We start from the raw sequence: 21601 nt of genomic DNA on the forward strand, positions 1-21601 counted from the left end.
CCTGAATGCTTTACAGCTTGCCAAAATAATAACAATAATAATAATAAAAAGATTTTTCTCATGGGCTCAGTGCAGATCCTGGTCTGTAAAGCATATGGAGACCTTCATCCCAGTTCCTCATGCTTAGCTTTCCTTTCTTTCTCTTTTAATTCCATACAGTTTATCTGGGTGCCCCATAGCCGCTGCTGAAAAATTAGCCAAATCTCATGAAAAGCAACAACCGCAGGCCGGTGACCCCTCTAAGAGTAGCTCCAATTCTGACCGGATACTCAGGTATGTTAGATTTATAACAAGGAAATTTGTAACAACATTTCTTCCAACCCCAGCTCCCACCCAAAATCAAATCAAATCAAATCTGTTGCAAAAAGAACCCCGTCACAATCCATTCATGTACTGCTGCATCTTGGTACTACCGATGCCTGTTATTGTGATCATAGGTCTCTCCAAGGTGCGGGGATATTTAATTGATGATCCCATGGAGGGCATCCAGGACAATGAATTGCTTCTGTAGCATCAATTAATGCTGAGGCTACAGGCCAAAGGGTTTTAACAGTACAGCAGAAGGCACTTGTGCTGATTACACTACAATGCAAGCTGCCTGAGAATTATGGCTATTATATTAGCATTATAAGTAGCGGGTTTTTTTAAGGCCACATACAAATTATTCAGTCCCAGCTTTTTTTAAATAAACCCCAACATTTGTCTTCCTTTGACGACATGGCTTGCAGGAGTGGGACCCTGTTGGTTCGACGGGAGTATCGTCATTTTTGAATGATTTGATTTATTTGTTCTGGTTTTATCTGATCTGCCGGGGATGAGGACTGGCCAGTACTAAGAATGTCCCTGATGATCCCTTGCCTGCACAGTTTTGTGATTCACGATGCTACACATGGAGTGTAATATGGTTAGTTAGTTTACAATGAGAGCACTAAGGCAAGACTGCTGCGCAAACCCTTCTAAATGTTGATGTGCTACAGCCCAGCGAAGCATCAAGCTCTGATGGTTTTTGTTTTTTTTTTCAGAACAGCTGAAAACCTAGGTCAGCTGGAGTTTTGAGTGCTTCAGCATCTTTTTTTTGGGTGGGGGGGGAAGACCATTAGCATTATTTATTGATTTATTTGTGGTAGTTCTTCCCCCACCCCCACCCCCCCATGTGCTAAGGTCAAGATGCTCACAGTCTAAGGAAAAACCAGTGGAAAGAGGTTAGGAGGAAGGGAATAACAATAGGCATTTTATATACAATGTATATGCAAGTCAAATTGATTCACTATGGGCTGCACAGCAGAAGTGGGTCATTAAAAGGGACTCTGCAGATAGGGTAGCGGCCTTTCCTTATTGTGTGTTCACATTCACTGTGGAGTCAAACCTACAGTGGTGACTTGAGCTTAACTCTGCTCTCTTGATAATATTTAATGCCATTTCTTTTCAGCTCTCCCAAAGGAAAGCACTACCCCAAGATTTTATTGCTGTTGGCAAAGAGCAAACATAGACACAGTGTCCCACAATAAAAGGTTGCACTGTGATCTATGCAGTGAACACCACTGGATCCCGTGCAAGAATTAGGAACGTGAAATTTCCAGCCCTACTCTTTAGAAGCTCAGGGTCAGATTCTGATCTCTGTCACTCTGGTGTAGGTCTGGAGGAAATGAAATCAGAATGTGGCCCACATAGTATTTTGTAAGGAAAACCTGATAAACCCATGAACGGAGTTATGAAGAAATGATCCTGCTTTGTTTTGGGTATAATATTTGTCAACCATCCTCTGGAGAAAAGAAATGGCTTGGCACTTTCACTGTGAATCACTTACAAAGCAGGGAAAGGAAAGAGAAGTATTGTTGATTGTTGGGTTTTGGTTCTTTTTTTATCTGCAGGCCTATGTGCTTTGTGAAGCAGCTGGAGATTCCTCAGTATGGGAGCTACAGGCCCAACATGGTTCCAGCAACCCCTAGGGCCAACCTGGCCAAGGAGCTGGAGAAGTACTCCAAGGTCACCTTCGATTATGCAAGTTTTGATGCTCAGGTTTTTGGCAAACGCATGCTTGCCCCAAAGATTCAGACTAGCGAAACCTCACCGAAAGCCTTTAAATGTAAGTTGGGACAAGTGAGGGGTTTGGTGCTGAGTGCTCTGTGCTTTATCATCAAATATCACTCGCCAGAGAATACTGTGGCTCTTGGGAGGGTGTGTTTGAGTGAAAGGGCTGGGACAAGTAAGAACAGTTGTCTATGGAGTGCTTAGCCCAAAGGACAATTTCTTTGGCTTCAGCTTTGGGGAGAATTGCATCCAGTCTTGGGTACGTTCATCTGAACAATATCTCTAGGTGGGATAAGTTACACAGTAGCCTCCAGTTTGTCCCCAGTATCTTACAGCTCATGTATATTCCTCCATTCATCCATCTGTTTCTATTCTAGCTAGTTGGCTTATATTTTCTCTCTTCTCTATCTGATATCTAACTAAGATATTCTACCTGTTTGTTTCACATATTATATTGTATTAACCACACACCTTCTAGCCATCAGTTGTCTGACATCTTATCTATCTTATCTACCTATCACTCTTATCTACCAAGGATTCTGCATGACTTGGCAGAGCCATTGACCAAAGGAAGCCTCCAAATAGATGCATCTGTAAAATGAAATGATCAAACAACCCCCCTGAGGATGGACCTTTAGGTGCAGGAATTGAGATGGACATGGTGGGCTAAAATTAGAATTGTATGCTACACCTCTGTAGTGGATGGCCAGCGCAGACTCATGCAGTTTCACTGTTTAATGTTCCTACTCCATTAGTCTCCACACATGCATGCTGAATCCATCTTTTAAAGCATAAAAAAAAAAAGATTTAGGAAACCAGTTTGCAGAAGTCAGCAGCCTCAAGAGGGCTTTCTCTTTGTAGCTAATCCCACTTTCAGAGTCCTGTTTAATCCTGACGCAGCTGCTCTCTAAAAAGTGCTCATGCTTGAAAGCATCCCGGTTGTTGCACTACAATGGAAGCTCCCTTTTATTACAGTACTAAATCTGTAAAGGATCAGACAATGAAATTGGATGGAGGCCAGAGAGCACAACTGCCACTGTCATCCTGGGTTAGGGCTGATGGAAAAGTAATTTGTTTCTCAGCACAAGTGATTCTGCTGCTGAATAGATTGTGTTATTTGCAATATTCGCAAAGAATTTTCAGGGTAATTGTACTGACAAAAATAATTCCAGCAGCCCCACTAGGATAATCCTTTTTATTTTTTCTCGTCACTCATTTTTACTAATTTGCTGATTGCAAGTCCATTAGTGCCGGCAATACTTATGAAATGGAAACGCATCGCTGAGTGTACAGTGTGAAATTGAAATTGGCATCTCACCATTCTGGATATTGTCAGGTCGTGCTTGCAAATACCCCGACCCCACCAAAAGACATGGATTAAACTGGACCAAAATTTAAAAAAAAAAAAAAAAGTAATGCGCAAGAATAACCATTTGGGCAAGACTCCCATGGGTTAATCAGAGCAACAAGATTAATATGATTGCCAATCATAGCAGGCAAATCTGTTCCTTTCATTAAGGACTTACTTTAAAGAGCTCTTCATCCAGAGGGATGTGTGCACATAACTCCTATTAATGTCAATAGGCATTATGCACGCACACAATGAGGGGGGAAGCAGTCCTCGAAAAGATTAGCAGTTTATACTGTCTTATTTTTAGAGTTCATAATGGGAATAATAAAATCATTTTGCTTTGCTATGGCACCTTCATCTGAGCTTGTCAAGCTGCTTTGCAAACATAGGCCAAATCTTACAGGCCTTTCGCAGGCAAAACTCCCACTGAAGTTAATGGGAATTTTGGTTGGATAAGGGCAAAGGAAAAATTGACCAAGAACTTCAGGATCTGGCATGTAAATTTAGAAAGACAGAGCCCATCCTGCAGCTGGATCTGTGTGAGAAGACCCCTCCGCCTACACGGAGACACTGATTTCCAAGGGAGTCTATATGGTTGTCAGAGTCCTTACAAATGGATTGGTTTGCAAGATTGGGGCCATGATTTATATTGACTTAATCCTGAGAGATAGCGAGTCTCCTCACATCCCACTAGTGTTTCAATGGGAGTCGAGGGTGCTCAGCATCTGGCAAGGTCAGACCCAGGTCCGGCACAGTGTATAATAATGTACAGGGCAATGTAGTTCTAGACAGTATAACTATATTGTAGGAGATTTAATACAGCTAGATCAGCTATCAGAAGAGCCCTATTTCACTGGTGTCATCATCAGAAAGTCACATTTTATAGCTGTCATTGGTGTGGTTTTGCTGTTAAAATGTGACTTTTAAAAAATTACATATGTTTGTATAATTATATGAGTTTTGAGAAGGCAAAGTTAAAAAACAGGTGAAGACTCACTATTGTTTCCCCTTTGAAGCCCTCAGGATAGTGCAGGGGCATGGTTTTAATGAAGAGGGCTACAGTATTCTGGGAATTTGATGGTGCAGTCAGCTAATGCAGGAACCTTTCACCTTAGCACACCTGAGCATGAGTTCCCAGCTATTAGCACCTTCAGTTCCAGGAGCAGTATATTTGCTGACAGGTTTATAATAAGTAAAGGGCTGCCATTGCAGTATGCATATACACTGAAATCAGTGGCATCGGATTGATTTGCCTATAATGCTCACGTGCAAGTTAATATATCAGCCCTGTATTGTTCCCTTTTTGCAGCTAAACCTTTTCCAAAGGCCTCTTCCCCCAGCCACAGCCCTTCCAGCAGTTATGTGAAGAGCACTTCATCTTCCTCTACAGGCTTCGACTATTCTCACGATGCCGAGGCCGCACATATGGCTGCCACCGCCATTTTAAATCTCTCCACCCGCTGCTGGGAAATGCCAGAAAATCTCAGTACCAAGCAGCAGGATCTTCCCAGCAAGGTGAGCTTGACTGCAAGGAAATGCAGGGGGCTGAGGGTAAAATCCACAACAGCAAAGACAATGCAAACGGGACACTGTTCAAAAAAGATCTTCAGGTAATTAACTTCAATGTACTTAAAACCAGAGCGGGCTGAAAATCAGAATTTCTGGCCTGAGGGAAATGTTGATATTTTGACATCAGTTTTCATCCTGAATCAGGACAAAATGCCAAAACTTTACACAGAATAAAAGGCTCTCAAAAGTTTTGACTTCCGAAATGGCAGAGGGGAGACCCTGATGCACGATGGGAGATGTAGTTCTAGTCAGGAAGGCTAGCCAATGGGGGAGAACAGGGACAGGAGGCATCTTAACTACAGCTCCCATTAGGCACCACATCATAAGAACATAAGAATGGCCCTACTGGGTCAGACCAAAGGTCCGTCTGCCCAGTATCTTCCGACAGCGGCCGTGCCAGGTGCCCCAGAGGGAAAGAACAGAACAGGTCATCATCAAGTGATCCATCCCCTGTCACCCATTTCCAGCTTCTGACAAACAGAGGCTAGGGACACCATTCCTGCCCATCCGGGCTAATAGCCATTGATGGACCTATCCTCCAGGAACTTATCTAGTTCTTTTTTTAACCCTGTTATGGTCTTGGCCTCCAAGTGAATGCAGGTTATTGTCAAACTGACCCTCAATTAAATGTTTCATTTAGATTTTTCCTAATGGAAAATCAGTGGGTTTTTTTTGCAAAAAGGAAAATGTCTTTTCTGTGGAAAAAACATTTAGAGCTAAAATTCCTGACCCGCTCTACTTGAAGCCTAGATGGGACTGGTGCTTTGGAGCTTGACTTCACAAGCACCAGGTACTGTGGGGAGCTGAGCACTTCCGTAGTAGTGCAACAGAAGGCACTTGGCACCATCAAAAGGCACTCAGCCCCAGGCAGGATGAGGCCTAAACTGAAAAATTGGGAGTAAGACTCTTGACATGCTAAAATAAGAAGTGCCTGTGCTGGCTCGGGTCCCACTGTACATCTTTTGCACAGTCAGCATGTCCTGTTTTGAAGAAAGAGTGCTTGATTGTTCATTTGGAAAATAGGTCAGTATCCACAACGGTGTCTGTAGAACATGGTATGGAGGCATGTGACTATACAAAGTGGCTGTCCAAGACAAGCATCCCTTCCAAACAGAGGTTGCATTCGCTGCTGGGACATATTCACATGGGACATTTCTGAGAGGAAATCCCATTCTGCTCCATTCCATCCCATTGCCTGTCAGAGCTTGAAGAAAGGGTGTTGCATGCTAGTACCCACTACTCCATATTGCTTTAGGCCCCTGACTGCCCTGTAAAGCAAGAGATACACTCCGAAAACTGATTGCAGGGGCTCATTTAGAATGTTGTCCCCCATCTTTCAGTCTATGGACATTGAGGTGGATGAAAACGGGACGCTGGACTTAAGCATGAACAAGCATCGCAAACGGGAGAGCACCTTCCCCAGCAGCAGCAGCTGCAGCAGCAGCCCCAGTGTGAAGTCCCCAGATGTGTCCCAACGCCAAAATAGCACGAGTGCCACTAGCAGCACCATGACCTCACCCCAGTCCAGCCAGACCTCCCGTCAGGATGAATGGGATGGCCCCATTGACTACACCAAACCAAATCGTCAGCGGGAAGAGGAGCCAGAAGAGGTGAGCGGTGATGAGACCTTGTACTTAGGTCCCTTTTCCACTGAGATGCAGAGTGATCTACAGTAATATGTTTTCACTCTAGAGACCAGTGACTCTTGGCTTCCTTGGGCACTTTATTCCCATTGACTTCAATGGGGTCAGAGTTAGGCCAGTGCTGAGTACTTTGGAAAATCCCACCCACACTGTGTTTAGGGTTTTTTTTCTCTCTCTCTCTCTTTCTCTCTCCCCGCTTCTCTGATCCCTTTTCAGCCTCTCTGTGTTCACTTTTCACTCTGCCCACTCCGTTCTCCAGTTCTCATTCTGTTTTTGTCAGTTGTTTTCTTCCTCTTTCTTTCTCCTTTTCTCACCATCTCCCCTGAGTAGAAATCAGATGTGATAAGGTTGAAGTTGAATGCAAATTTAAAACCCTCTGGCCCAGATTGCTGCACCCAGCACAGGACACAGCTCTAAGCCGCCTTTCTGCCACCCTCGTCCTGGGGCTGAATCAGCCACTCAGCATAATTTAGAGCAACCTAACAGCTGCTCTAAGTTATGCAGATTGGAGTGATCCCTTAGGGACTGCTCCCCCAGCCAGGGATCACCACAGTACAGCATGCTCAGACCATGCCCCCTCCTACCCCAGCCTACTCAGGAATGCCCCTTTGCAGTAGATGGCATAAAGCTGGCTATGCCTGCTTTGCATCACCTAGGAACTCCTTAACATCATGTTAGGGCAGTTCTCCTTCTCCTTTGTGTCGCTGGAGTGGGGCAGAGAGGCTGGAGCTGGGGACCGGGATCTGACCCAAAACGTGCAAGCAGCTGCAAGGTCAGGCAAAATGAGTTTCCCCACTCATGACTGAGAGGATTGCAGCGTGAATTAATGAGCCAAGTGGAGGGGAGAAATAATCAATAACTATAAACCCAGTGGCCTCATTCTGATCTCAGCGACATCAGGGTAAATCAGCAGCGACTCCAGTGAAATTACACTGGTGAACATCTAGTGGGAGCAAGACCAGAACCAGACACTGGACGTTTAGAATTCCTGACAGGAAGGATGATCCAGTGAGTAGGGTGCTAGCCTGCAACTTAGGACACCTAGGGTCAATTCCCTGCTCTACCACAGACTTCCTGTGCGAACTTAGGTTAGCTGCTTAACCTCTCTGTGCTTCCGTTTCCCATTTAAAAGGGAATAATAGCACTGCCCTGCCTCCCAGGGTTGTTGGAAGGATAAAAATACTAAAGATTGCAAGGAGCTCAGATGATGGGAGCTATAGAAAGGCTACGATGGATAGATGGACTCTTTTGATCCCTCAGCACTGCCATGTTCACAGCATGTGGATCAGTAAAGATGTTATTCCCGCTGGTTTCTTACAGTCAGAGCCTGCAGCCCATTCTTTTGCCTCCTCTGAAGCAGATGAGCAGGAAGTATCAGAGGAGAACTTTGAAGAACGGAAATACCCCGGGGAAGTTACCTTAACCAACTTCAAACTTAAATTCCTTCCCAAGGACATCAAGAAGGAGCTACTCACGTAAGTCCTGCCTCTTTGACGGCAGAGCCCAAGTGAAATGTATAAAATGCGCAGGACAGCCAGGAAGGATGGGGAGGTGGGAATCAGTTAAAAAAAAAAAACCACAACTAAAATGTTCTGCATTGTTTCATACTGTGATGGTCTTATTTAATCCAAACACTTCAAACCAGAAGCTTCAAGAGAAATTTCAGCCTCTGACTACTTCTGATTATCAAGATGAAGGGTTATCCCAGACGGTCTTCCTGGACCTGTGTAATGATTAAAAGAACCTAGTTGAAAGCTCTTCAGTCCCAGGATTCATGAAAATGGCTGTGAACGCGTAATTTCCGAGATCATTTTCCCAATATAGTTCCCCTTAAAATTAATACTTGTGCAGTGATCGAGGGAAAGAGTTTGCCCAGTCCCCTGCCTCCTCAGGTACGAGATGCTAAACTATTCTTTGACGTCCATGTGGCCAAGGGATCTCGGTACCTCCCAGCTGGTGCTCAGAACCCAGTGCCATCATGCCCAGAGTTGAAAAGGCAGGTAAGTAGGCAGTCTAGGAGCCATCTCAGCTAGTGGAACAGTGTTTTCTGGTAACACAGAGCAGTGAGTACAGTCCCCATGAAGAAAGCTATAAAGACTCTGCAATGTATACTATTGAAACAACACAAGTGTATATTATTGCACTGTGTGCTACATTTGAGAGGGCCCTGAACCAAACTCCAGACCTGAATGCTGTAGAAACTTGGAAAGTTTGGATCCAGAACTTTTCAGCTGGATCCCTCTCCTTAGGAGACGATGAAGAATCCTGGATCCGTATTGCTCATGTGAACAAAAGGGGAGAATTCAGATTCTGATCCAAACTTTGCAGCTTGGACCCAGCTCTAATCTAAAGGAATGCTGGAATAAACTGTCAGATGCAAGGTGTGGCAGGCTGATCCCTGAAGTAAACTTGTCAATGGAGCTATTATTCCTAGGCTTATTTCCAGAGTAAGTCTGACCTTTTAAAAAAATATAAGGTAGGAAGGGCCCAACAAGCCTTCATTTCGCTGACCTCTTTCAGTCTAGTTCATTATTTGGCAATGCAAGTGGGAGTTTTGAAGGGGAGTATGTGATGCTGGAAGGAAACGGGGAATATGTGGAAGTCCCTGGTGAGCAGAGGAAGAGGGGAATGAATCCTCCCTACATGAGCAAGACACTTCAAACAATCCCCATACGCAAAATTTTAAAGGTTTTTTTTTTTTCAGAAATGGCGTGAGCATCAATTTCTGGGGTGGGTAAGCCAAGTTCTCCCTGATCCCTGGCAGTATTCAAAGGGAGACTGTTTCATGGCAATGAACAGCTCTGGAAAGGAATCTTCCTGGCGTTCTAGGCAGCTCCGAGCTTCCTTTCCATACCAGGGACACAAGTCCTCTTTGATCCTTCTGCCATCATCTTGAACTACGGTGCACTGCATGCAGGCCATCCATGAACAAACTCATTTGTCATGTAGATTTGAGTTTTTATGTCCATATGGTCCCTGCATCATCTCAAGATGCTGGTGGCAAGTGTCTGGGAAAGTGTTGCCCATTTCTGTCTCGTTTATGGCCACCCTCATTTATGGCCACCCTACCCTACAAGTCACTAGTGCCACACAGCAATGTATATTGTTGGTTGAACATCTGCAAGTTAATCGTAGTTCCAGTGATTATATATATATTTTTTGTTCCTGTGAGAGGGACTTGAGGTTGATTTTCCTTTCTGTATCTTGGTGTGAGTAACCTTTGCATGTGCCCCTTGTCCCATAATGCAGAGGGAGTGGAGGCAGCAACAGCAGAGGGTATAAAACAAGTTGTTTTGTGGGGCATCAGAAACGGGAGTCCCAGGACCATCATCATGGACAAACTATGAGGTAGTTGTCCTGCCCTAGTACCAAGATTCTATCCAGTTCCTGTGCACTGTGTATTGATGTGGGTTGCTTCTTTCTGTGTTCAGAGTACAGCCATCTCCTCCCCGCCCCAACCCATTCTTGGTATTTCTACTTTCCACCACCCTCAAAGGTGCCATGTTTTGCAACCCTCTGACCAGATCCTGTCATTATTGCTTTGTGCATCTACCATGGTTGCTCCAAGCTGATGCAAGACACTCCCTCCCCATAAGGGTTGAGGACATTGTCTTTGCAAGATTCCCTTAATCCCTTCAGCTTGGGCAGTTAGGGACAGGACCAGGCCCCAAATTTGGATCCATGAATAATAGTATCTAACACTGCCATTAAGTCACTGGGCTTGTTTCTATGCAGAGAGCTGTACCATGGCTGGGCAAGCTGTGCTATGGAAAGGCAAGGAGGGATGCCATATTGCAGACATGCCGAGGCAGACACAATGCCTGTGGCCTGCTGTGGGAATTCACTGAGAAGCAGATCTTGCACCTGTCTTTGGAGGTGTAGCTTGTGCTCCCCCAGCACTGGCCTGGTGGGCTTTTCCAGCATCCAGGGAAGGGAAGCAAACTCCAAGCCCAAGTCCTTCAGAAGGCCCTTTCCGCGGGGTGCTTTTTATTGTTTACCACGATAGTCAGACAACAGAATAAAACAGCTGCTGAAATCACTGACCATAATACCCAAAGGCCTCAAGAGGTCACGATCTTCCCCTGTGATATCCCTGGACCCAGCTTCTTCTTCCTTATATGCTCCATCCAAACCTGTGACAGGTAGGGATCACTTAATCCTTTCCAAGTTGCTGCTTTTACTTGGTCACATGGCCTCATTCCACTAGCCACCGCAAAATGGAGATGGAGTCATGGCCATGTCCCGACCAATTTGGCATATCGACCACTGCTGATGGCACTCTGGCTCTCCCAGCGTTGGTCCTTATGGAGCACAAGGGATGGAGGAAGATGGCTCCCTAGAACCCCCACCATACCTTGCAAACCCATGCAGGGGGAGCCAGAATTCATCCCAAAGTACTTCATTAGCACTAATTCCCAGATATGGTCCTGAACCCAAAAATCCATATTTGAAGACTGTGTTTGGCTACACTGTATCATAAGCCCCACCGTATGCAATTGTAGCTGTGCAATCACGTACAGCATTATGGATTTTATTTCCTGAATATCACAAACCCGCCACACCTGTCCCATTGCCTATAAGATTCACTGGGAAGCGGTGGGGAGGTAGAGAGATATAAAACAAAGCCAAGATAAACCATCTCTCTGCAGCATGCCCAGCTCCAGCTGTTAAAGAATTATGAGTGAAACCCCAGATATCATGAGATTTATTTTTTAAATTGAGGTCTTTTCATTTGCCTTCAGGTGATGGAACATTTAGGATTCAGGCTTTTCTCTGCAGCCTTAAGTGCTAGAAACTGAAAGAAAGTAAGCTGTAATAACTAGACCTTCACCTGTCAGGAATGGTCTAGTTATTTTCTTTAGTCCTGCCTTGAGTGCAGGAGACTGGACTAGATGACCTATTGAGGTCCCTTCCAGTCCTACACTTTTATCATTCTATGAAAGCTGAGATTCACAGATAATCACCTGATTCCAGCAGCTGGGGGTTCTAATAAAATGTCACAAGACTGTGATAAAAACCACGAGAACTGGCAATACTGAGTCTGTAAAGCTGGTTTTCCATTTACAATGCCATTAAGGCTGGTTTAGTTCTTCCTTTTAAAAACACAGACAAAAACAAAATACCCCAAGCAAACAATCTTTTTACTCATTCTTCATATTTTGCCACAAATTCCTTCAAAGAAGGAAAGGTCGCCGTGGCCTTTTGGGAAAGAGAGCAGGGAAAGGGAAAGAGAGCAGGCCAAAAAGGAAGCAGTTGGTTTATTTGTACAGATTTCTACCGGCTGCTAGCACTAATAAGTAAATATCAAGGCCAAGGCTAAGTTGTGCTAACAAAATCCAGAACACACCCCGGTATTTCACCTACCCAAAGAGCCCTGGCCCACACACCAACCAAATTTATTTTATTTTTCACCCAAGAAAGGTTTCTTCCCTGTTTTTACCCATGCATGAATCTTTCAATGAGTTTATTTCTTTTTGGCACTTACACTTTTTATTATTTTTGTTCAGTTGCCCTACCCCAGGCTGTGATGGCAGTGGACACATCACGGGAAACTATGCCTCTCACCGCAGGTTTGTTGACCTACCATTTCAGGTTCTGACTCTTTAGACTACATATTTTTTTAATCGTGTGGATGGTTTTGTTCTGTTTCCTTCTCCCCTTCCTTCTCCCTTCCCCTCTTTTTCTTAATTTTTTTGGGCTTATCCAGATATTCCATCTCTTCTCTTTCAGCCTTTCTGGTTGTCCTCTTGCTGACAAGAGCCTCAGAAACCTCATGGCTGCCCACTCTGCTGACCTCAAGTATGTTTGCTCTAAACTCAAATCTCCTTTTTTTTCCCCCTGTGCTATGCTCTTGCTTTCCCCATACCCCTCATCTTTAGAAAAAGCAATCAAAATCTGCCTGAATGGATCTCCAGTGTGTGAGCCAAACATCCTCCCTGGGCTTGGGGAGGAGGGAGAAAGGTTAAGATGGGATCTTGGTCCATGACTTGGGCTCCTAGGCACTGTGGTAATACAAATAATAAATTATAATAATATTAGTAATAAGACAAGAGCATCAATGCTCAGAAAGTCTCATTGTGAAAGATGAAGTTCCATGAAGATGGTCAGATGTATGATTTTAACCCCGGGCAGATTTTTGTTGGCTGCAGTGGAAATGTGCTGTTTTCTTTTCACGTGGTGTCTCCTTCTGAGTTCCTGTAGCCTATGCAACACTAATATCTTTGTCCAAAAACACTTTATATAGTGCCATAGATGTCCTACACAGAATTGCTGTTGGTAAAATACTTATTACCCATCAGTATCAGAAAGAAGCTAGCTCTTTGCAAGCAACCTGACAATCTAATTACATGCGAAAATTTGGGGGATGTTCATTACCAAAAGGGAGATATTTCCATACTTTCAATGGGAATTTGATTTGAGAGAGAGAGGGAGCAGAAGCACCATTATTCATAGGGCCAGATTCTCAACTGCTACAAACAGGTACAATTCCAACAAGGTCAATTAACTGGCCCAAAGCATTACATTGGAGTTAAGATTTGCTCTGTTTTCGTATATGATCCTGAATCAAGGAATCCATATTTGAAATCTGCATGCAACTCTACTCTACCAATGGCTTCACCCCTCCCAAATCCTTATTAACCTTGATGGAGCTACACTGAGTTACACAAGCTGAGGTTCTGGCTCAGAATCTTTAATAAGAGTCCTAAGGCTTACAGGAGAGTTTGTCAGGTTTCGTCTTAACTTCCCTCCCCTAAGGAAAATTCAGGCCAAACCTCTAGATTTTTTTTTTCAAAGGTGTGGCAGGGTACTTAATATCCCTCCAAAAAATATGGAAAATAAAGTGTTGTGAATCATTATTCTAGATATATTAGATGGAGCCAGTTTGTGCCGTTTGTTTTCTTGTTAGTTGATTTTCACTTCGGATTCAGCAAAGCTTTGTGTGGATATTACAAGGATTATTATTAATTGAATTTGTAGTACAGTGGCATACAGGTGTCTCGGCTGAGAGTGCGGTCTCATTGTGCTAGGCTTTGCACAGGCACATAGCAAAAGGCTGTCTCTGCCCAGCAGAGCTTACCATCTAAATAGGCAAGACAGAGAGGGTAGGAGGGGAAACAGAAGAATGGGCAATTTACTTAAATTTTCAAAGGTCACATAGACGGTGAGCAGCAGAGCAGAGAATCAAACCCAGATCTCCTATCTATACGCTACCTCCCAATAGATAATTCAGTAGGGCTGATTGAAATTTTTGCATTTAAACTATTTTTCTATGGAAAATTGGGTTTTCAACTAACTGAAATTTTTTAAAAAAACTATTTTCCAACCAAACCTGCAATTCAGCCTTATCCTAGGACATGTCTAAGTTGTGAGCCTCGCTTGGATGAGACTGAAGCCTAATTTATATAATTCCTGGAAAGCTCCTTACTCCTGCTGAGGCATAACCTACTTCTCTCCCTCCCCATCCTAATGCATGTTGTGCCTTCTTTAACGTCTGGTCAGCTATGCAGTCACGCTTACCTGTTTAAATACCTCTCAATGTGCTAGTTAAGAAATATTGAGAGGCTTAACTGATACTCAGGTGTGTCTTTGGGTGAATGTATTATTGACTCAGAATTATCAGGCTCTTCACAATCACTTTTTCCCTCACTTCTGATCCTACAGTACCGAATTTCCAAAACATGGCTGCCCAACATGTGGCTGCACAAACAACAACAACAAAACTGAGTTTATGTGAGCATGTGCAACAAATGAGCCAGATGAGCAAATGTAAATTGGTCAATTGCCTATAGGCAGCCATTGTATCCACAAATACTATAACCACTTGCACTTGCAAATACAGTTTTATAGGTGGTCCTTGAGGCCTATGTGTTAAAAATGTGGCCCTGTGTCAGGTTAAAAATAAAAGTTATTACAACACGGGGGATTCTTCCATAGTCAGACTGGTGTAATTCCTTTCTCTTTGCATTTTTCCTCATGTCTGTACAGCTTTTGGGGCCTCTTCCAGAAGTGCCAAGTTAAAAATAGGGACATGGCTTTTAACTGCACTGAAATACTTTGGGCCAGGAATGCTTAATGGAGGGACAGGAGGGGAAAATGGTAAATATTTTATTCAAAAACCTAGAGACTGTCCTACCTAATTAGGGATGTTAGGTATGCACAGCTGTAGTTGCTTTACTACCATGGTATTAAAGCCTATTCCACCCCCTTAACAACAACAACAAAACCCCCCTGCCATATCCTAATACTACCCTTTATAGCAATACCGCCTTGGAATCCTGAATCCGAAATGTGTTTCCTCATGGAATTGGTTTTTTTCCATCACAAGGTAGGGACGGGTAAAAGTAGTTTGGATAAAATAAGAACTGAGCTGAAACAGCGAACTAAATCAAATTAAAACCTTTTCTGAGATTTGGAAAGGTGGTATTTGTGGTGTTTTTTCATTTTGTTTTGTTTACATGTGTTTTTGTGTCTTGACATTTGCCTCTGACATTTCCCTTTAGTTTTGGGTAGTTCTGGAAATGGAAATACCCATATAAAATGGAGGGGGAAATGACTATCTACCTCACAGAACTATTGGGAGGTTCAATTAGTTAATGTTAATACCCTGTTATGGAGGTGGAAAGCACAGTATCTATATGGTCAGTGCTAAGTACAATACAGATAATATTTTTCAAAGAACACTTTAAGATATCTTTATTTAAGCAATATTCCTCCATGCTTTGTATAGTAGCCCAAAGAATGACCACTGGATTATTTCACCACTGCTAAGAAACATTAAATTTTATTAGGAACATTGACCATATTCGCTGTGGACCAGCAAAAAGGTATTGGTTGCAGGTGTATCTGAAACTGTAATTTATTCAGAAAATTTGTTGGTCAATGGACACCCCGAATTGACATTTTTCACCTGAACACATTAATGGTCTGGTGCTAACACCAACCTGTGATACAAACCAGAGGAATCCTGGCTAGCACTAAATCTCCAAACCTTATACTACAGTATTATTATTTGTCTGTGCTTTGATGCTGGTTTAGCACATTTATAAAAGGGGAAAATAGATTCCACAGGTATTACTCATATTATAGTGTCACTTTTTCCACAGTTCTAGATAAGGCTATGTCAGCAGCATTATAAATTCTATTTCAGGGGTTAATCTCTCAGATATAAAAAATTAGCTGCAGGCCAAAACATCCAGTACAAGGTATCTGTCAGGGATGATTTCTTTGAAGATAATTAAAAATAAAAACCAGATAATTCTCTTCACCTCTTAAAAGGCACTGAGAGGCAAGAAGGAATTAGATGTCAGTGATACGTATCTAAAACAATCCTAGAACTACAAAGAAATAGCTCTACTTTCAGATTTTAAAATGCTTAAGATCCTGGTGCCCTGTCGTCTCCCAGGCCTGTAGTTTGAAAGTTGTCCAAAGGATTTGGACATTCCGATCCCAAATCACAGCTGGTTGGATAAGGTGAAATTTTGAATTTTTCTGACAAAACAGGGATACAATTTTCACACAAAATTTTTCTATTTTCCAACCAGCTCTAGTCCAAATGCTGAGGCAGCTTTCAAAATCTCAGCTTTAGTTGGTCTGGACACCTATAGAAAAGGTAGGAAAAAAAGGCATTCCCAGTATTTATCTTAGGATCATGCAGCTTTAATCATGGTAGATTCCATGCTGCCATCCAAATGTATTGCCAATAAGACAGAGATGTACATGACAGTAGTAGGCAAAAACTAAATTGTTGACTGTGTGAGATGCGACTATGTAGCTGCGTTCACAATAGATTGGGCTCAGGGGCCACATTCACATGAAAAGTTTGAGCATTATTTTATTGGTACATTTTGGAGATATTTAAATAGCTGGGCATTTAGGGATGAATTCTACTCCCGGTAAAGCGAGTGGCAAAACTCCCATGGGGTTCAGTCACACAGGATCAGGCCCTTATACCTTAAAAAGAAGGGACTAAGAAAATGTCCAATCAGTGTAGCAAGGTTCACTCAACATGAGTACATGGTTAGATGAAGGGTTCACAGTTTAAGGGTTTGTCTATAAGTGTAGCTTTTAGTGGCACAACCTACCCTGGCTGCTAGCCAGGGAGAGCTGCATTAGTGTAAATTGTGGCTTATAGCTCGCTGCCTGTCTATACTAGGAGTAGGGTCTACACCCGTAATTAGCCCCCAATGACTGTGTTCTCTAGTGTAGACAAGCCTAAGTGTAGGAGACTCAATCTTCAGAAAGGAGTTCTCTCTTTCTCTGGTATTCAAACTCCCATTGAAATGAATGGCAAACCTCCAATTCATTTCACATATCCCCAGTGAGTTCTCATTCAGATACTGAAACTTGACTCAAAACTTTTGTTAGCTAATTTGCAGGTAAATTATTTTCTTTGCTAGAGCTACTCACATCTTTTGTGTGTCCCCATGACAACTTTTATTTCTGCCGCATTGCCTACAACATCCGCAGCCAAGCGTTCTGCTCATCACAGTTCATATTCCAACACTTTTTTCACTGCTTCCATGGCCCTAATTACTCACTGTTTGACTTGCTCAATTATCTCTTGCTTGGTAACAGTTTAAGCCAAAGCCAGCTTTCATGCCGTTTTAAGTGATCATAGAAAGGTTGGGAAATGAGCTGCATTGACGTGCTCTTATTTTTTTCCTTTCATGCTTTAATTTCATTTATATTTTTGACTGTTGGATGCTGTACCTTCAGATGAGGCATAGCTGGCAAAAGCTGAGCATAAGTGTACAGCCAATCATTTCTTTATAGCTGGTATAGGAAGGATTTGCAGTATTGCAATGTTAAAAAAAAGTATAAAAAACTCATGATGCCCCATGTGAAGTGACTTGGGCCACAGCTTTGGTCAATATAACTAATGTCGCTCAGGGGTGTGAATAAGCCACCCCCCGAGCAATGTAAGTTACACCGATCTAAGCACCAGCGTGGACAGCGCTGTGTTCCACCAGCATTCCCACAACGAGCAGTGGTAGCTGGATTAATTAAATTGACTAGAGACTTAATTAATCCAGCAGCGCTACAACGGTGATGCTGTAAGCTCTCCAGTGTAGCCATAGCCTCGGTGGTCTTGGTGCCAGCTCGTGGTGAGAACGGTTCCACAGACAAAAGCAACCAGGACCCTGATTGGTTGTATTACCAGAAAGGAAAAGGACTGAATGAGCATGGAGACTGAACTAGCCTTTCACCGCTAGAGAAGGTACCTTCAGACTAGCGGTAAGGCACAGTCACAATCAAATGGTCTTGTGGTTAATTTACGGGCCTGGGATTTAGGAGATCTGGGTTCCTGGCTCTTCCACAGAGTAACCATGAGCAAATCGCTTGACTTCTCTGTGTCTCGGTTCCCCATTTGTAGAATGGGGATAATAATATTTCCCTGCTTCATGGTGGCACTGTGAAGCTAAATTCACTGGCATTTGTGAAGTGCTCGGTTACTATGGTGATGAGTGCATACAAATGATAATACATAAATAAAAATGACAATTAGATTACCATAGTGGGAACTTGCACTCTTGCAGCCCTCACTTTACCTGTTCTGGGTGTAAACTTCAGTCTCCAGAGTTGTCAATCCTGAGCTGAGATCTATTCATCAACCTCCTCCTGGCACTGGCCAAGATGATCATCTACCAATCCACGAGAAGGGAACTTGGCAGGGAGGTTTTCTGTGACTATGGGGCCTTCTTCCATTCCCTCATCTTTTTGTGTCCTCTGGGTGGCATCCACTGGCTCCTTGGACCCCTTCACCGAGCAGTGGGGACTGTTTGGGGTTCTCTGCTTAGAGTCCCCATCCAATACCCTCGTTTTGAACCTTGTATCATTTGTTGTCCATTGGAATCAGTTGTTTTCTGGGCTGAAGGAGCGGGCCTTTTCTCCTGGTGTATTTAAGGTCACCCTCCATAAATTCATATAGGCCTGATCCGAGACCTTCTCATCAGCCTTGCCACCCATCAATCCAGGAGGCGGGAAGCTTGATGGGGAGATTCTGTGTGGCTATGAGACTTTTTTCTAGTCCCTTGCACATGCACAATCCTGGGTAGAGTTACTCTGGGTGGTATCCCCTGACTCCTCAGGTTCTTTCTTGGAGCAGTAGGCATTGTCAAAGGTTCTCTGCTCACCTTCTGATTCCCTTATTTTCACCCTATGATCTGCATCCACAGCCCTGTTTATTTTTGTGTGTGTGTCCGCCTGCCCCTCACTCAGCTGATACCTGGATTCTGTTCCCACACCTAAAGAGACAGGCCTTCTGTTGTTTTGGGCTCCACCCACCAATCCCAATCATCAAATAGGCCTGAACTTTTCACTTCATTTTTGTTTAAATTGTACCGCGCTATCTACCAGTTTTCAAATGGTTTCCATTTGGATTTGTGGTGTGAACAGTATGGGTTGTGTATTATTACAAAATATTTGTGGGGGGTGCGGGGCTGGAGGGAAGGTTAAAAGAGAGATGCATCCAGTTTGATGCTCTCCAGCTCTTCCTTTAAAGTGAGCTATCCTACTGTTTCATTCAAGCCCTTGCTAATCATTGTTTCCCATTCTTCCTCAGGTGCCCAACTCCTGGATGTGATGGTTCTGGTCACATAACAGGAAATTATGCATCACATAGGAGGTAAGGTCTTCACTAACATTATTTTGTTCTATGGCCTCTTTTTATTTTTTTCCTCTGCAGTGGGCAGAGTTGGAAAGTTCTGAATAAAACATGAATGTTACTGACAACTGAAGCCTATTTTCGTCTCTTTAATCTGACTCTCTTTTTTTTTTTTTTTTTGGATGTTTCCAGCATTTGATTAGAAGCTCTCTTCAGCAGAATAAAAGACAAAGGGTCAGATTTTAGCTGATGCAATGTTCCTATTAATAATGCTGCCTATTTATGACTTCTGTTATGACTTTAGAACATTAATAGAAGCGATCTAAGCCTTCTGTTTCAACAATTCCGTTAAACATTGCAGTCTGTTAGCAGATATCTTTTTATCTAGACACCATTAATTACTATCCATCTCCCTCAAAATGTGCTCTTTTTTTCCTTCCTCACTTCTCCTCGTGATGTGAGGCTCCAAAATGAGCGAGATCAAAACACTACAGTAAATTCAAGGGAAAGATGAGTGAGGCAGGGGAATATTAGAAGCGGTAATTCTGCCAATGAGACGGGCCTTTCTTCTCTTTTTAAACATAGTCTGTCAGGCTGCCCCCGTGCCAAGAAAAGTGGCATCAAGATAACCCCCACGAAAGATGACAAAGAAGACCCGGAGCTGATGAAGTAAGTCCAGAGGAAGTTCCTGAGTAGATCCTTTCAGAATTGGAAACTGATCAATTTCAATAACTCATGCAGCATTACACCGATTTACACACATGTGTAACTTTACACCATCCATTGATGTCAATGTGAATACTCGCTGTGCCTAATGTTAAGCATATGCGTACGTCTTTGCAGGCTCAGGACCTTAATTTGAAGAGGTGATTGGGGAGGGAGGTAGAAATTATAAAATATTTTCCATTTTTTCCCGTTTATTCTTCCCCACAATCCAAAATACTCTTGAAATTTGAAGAATTTTGACTAGTCCTAGAGCTGGCAAAAAATAAAAATAAAAATGGGGGATGGGGGGAAAATGTGGTCAATATTTCCCACTTATTTTCCAAATTTGAAATGTAGAACATTTTTCACCAGCTCAATTTATTAATTTCCTGACACCTTTTCTCTTAATACTTGGTGAAGAAATTGCTGTTCTTATAACTGACCAGACAGAGTTTCTGTCCAAGTGTTCTAGGCTTCCGTCTTGGCAAAGAGCAGTCCACGGGTGCTGCTGAGTTCCTTCAACTCCCATTAACAACAGTGGGAATTGAGGGCATGCAGCACCTCACAGGATCGTGCAAATGACAACACTGAACAAGACTTTATTAGTTTGGCTATTTCATGCTGTTAATGTACGCTCAAAGAAGCGCTCTGCTCCTCCCCCCAATGGCCCCCGCACTTACAATAGGCCCTAGAGCAGTGGTTCTCAACCTATTTACCATTGTGGGCCTCATATGCAGCTCTCTGTGTTATGTGGGCTGCATCCACACAATATATATACTACCTGTATGGCCCTGAGGATGTCACATGGGCCACAGCTGTGTGCTGATTGGGTCGCAAGTGGCCCGCAGACTGCGAATTGAGAACCACTGCCCTAGAGTCTCCGGCTGAGATTTTCAAAGCATGTAGGGGATTGAGGAATGGAGATTCTAAATCCCTTAGGCCACTTTGGAAAATCTCATCGACTGTGAAGTACCTTGTACTAGTTTATAATAAATGTGTGACACACAGGAGCAGTGGTAAGTAACTGAAATGTATTTCCTAGCCTCAGTCACCTAATATGGGTTACAGAAGGTTAGGCCTCTGTCACATGACAAGAGTCTGATACCTTAAGAGACAAATCTTACAGCTTTGTACCAAAATGACCACAAAAAACAGTTGTTTCAGAATCCCACAACCCTTTTGTGGGAACCAGGAAGTGCAGAGGCATGTGAGAATAATAATGATCAAAAACGTTTCAAACCTCCAAACACGTGTTTGGAAAAGTCTGTGTTGCCAACTCTCTTGATTTTAACACTGTGCTCCTGACATTGGGAGGGTGTTTTCTTACAACTCGAATCCTGGATTTATTTGATTGTGAGGCAGTCTCAGGTTTCAGGTTTTTCGAAGTAAGTTTCTAGCCATCGTGGCTGAGGAAAAGTTAGAAAACATAATCCAAGCGTACCCTAAAATCTCAAACACTGGAAGGCAAATTAAAAGCACCCCATTTTTAAATTATTTTTTAAAAAATCTCATGATTTTGAAGGCAATCTAATGGTTTGGAGGGGCCTGACTCATGATTTTTGACTATATGGGGTTGGTAATACTGTATTTTAACCAAAATAATTTGCTCAACTCTAAATGGAAGCACCCAAAATGGGCATATTTTGTCTTGGCCTGAGTTCTGGCTTGTGTTTTTGTGGGTGTAAAGTTTGTCCTTGC

General features: G+C 43.1%; 1 protein-coding gene across 1 annotated transcript in view; it reads left to right on the forward strand.

The window, feature by feature from the left end:
* MYT1 (myelin transcription factor 1) overlaps nt 1-21601 on the forward strand; it is a 52154-nt gene that overhangs the window by 16008 nt on the left and 14545 nt on the right. The window contains exons 8-16 of the mRNA XM_077832032.1: nt 160-273; nt 1872-2086; nt 4773-4897; nt 6292-6561; nt 7915-8069; nt 12102-12164; nt 12325-12393; nt 19157-19219; nt 19784-19867. Of these exons, the coding sequence (XP_077688158.1) occupies nt 160-273; nt 1872-2086; nt 4773-4897; nt 6292-6561; nt 7915-8069; nt 12102-12164; nt 12325-12393; nt 19157-19219; nt 19784-19867 (1158 nt within the window). The remainder of the gene's footprint in view (nt 1-159; nt 274-1871; nt 2087-4772; nt 4898-6291; nt 6562-7914; nt 8070-12101; nt 12165-12324; nt 12394-19156; nt 19220-19783; nt 19868-21601) is intronic.

Source organism: Eretmochelys imbricata, chromosome 13, assembly GCF_965152235.1.
Source record: "Eretmochelys imbricata isolate rEreImb1 chromosome 13, rEreImb1.hap1, whole genome shotgun sequence".
In the NCBI taxonomy this organism is placed as follows: domain Eukaryota; kingdom Metazoa; phylum Chordata; order Testudines; family Cheloniidae; genus Eretmochelys; species Eretmochelys imbricata.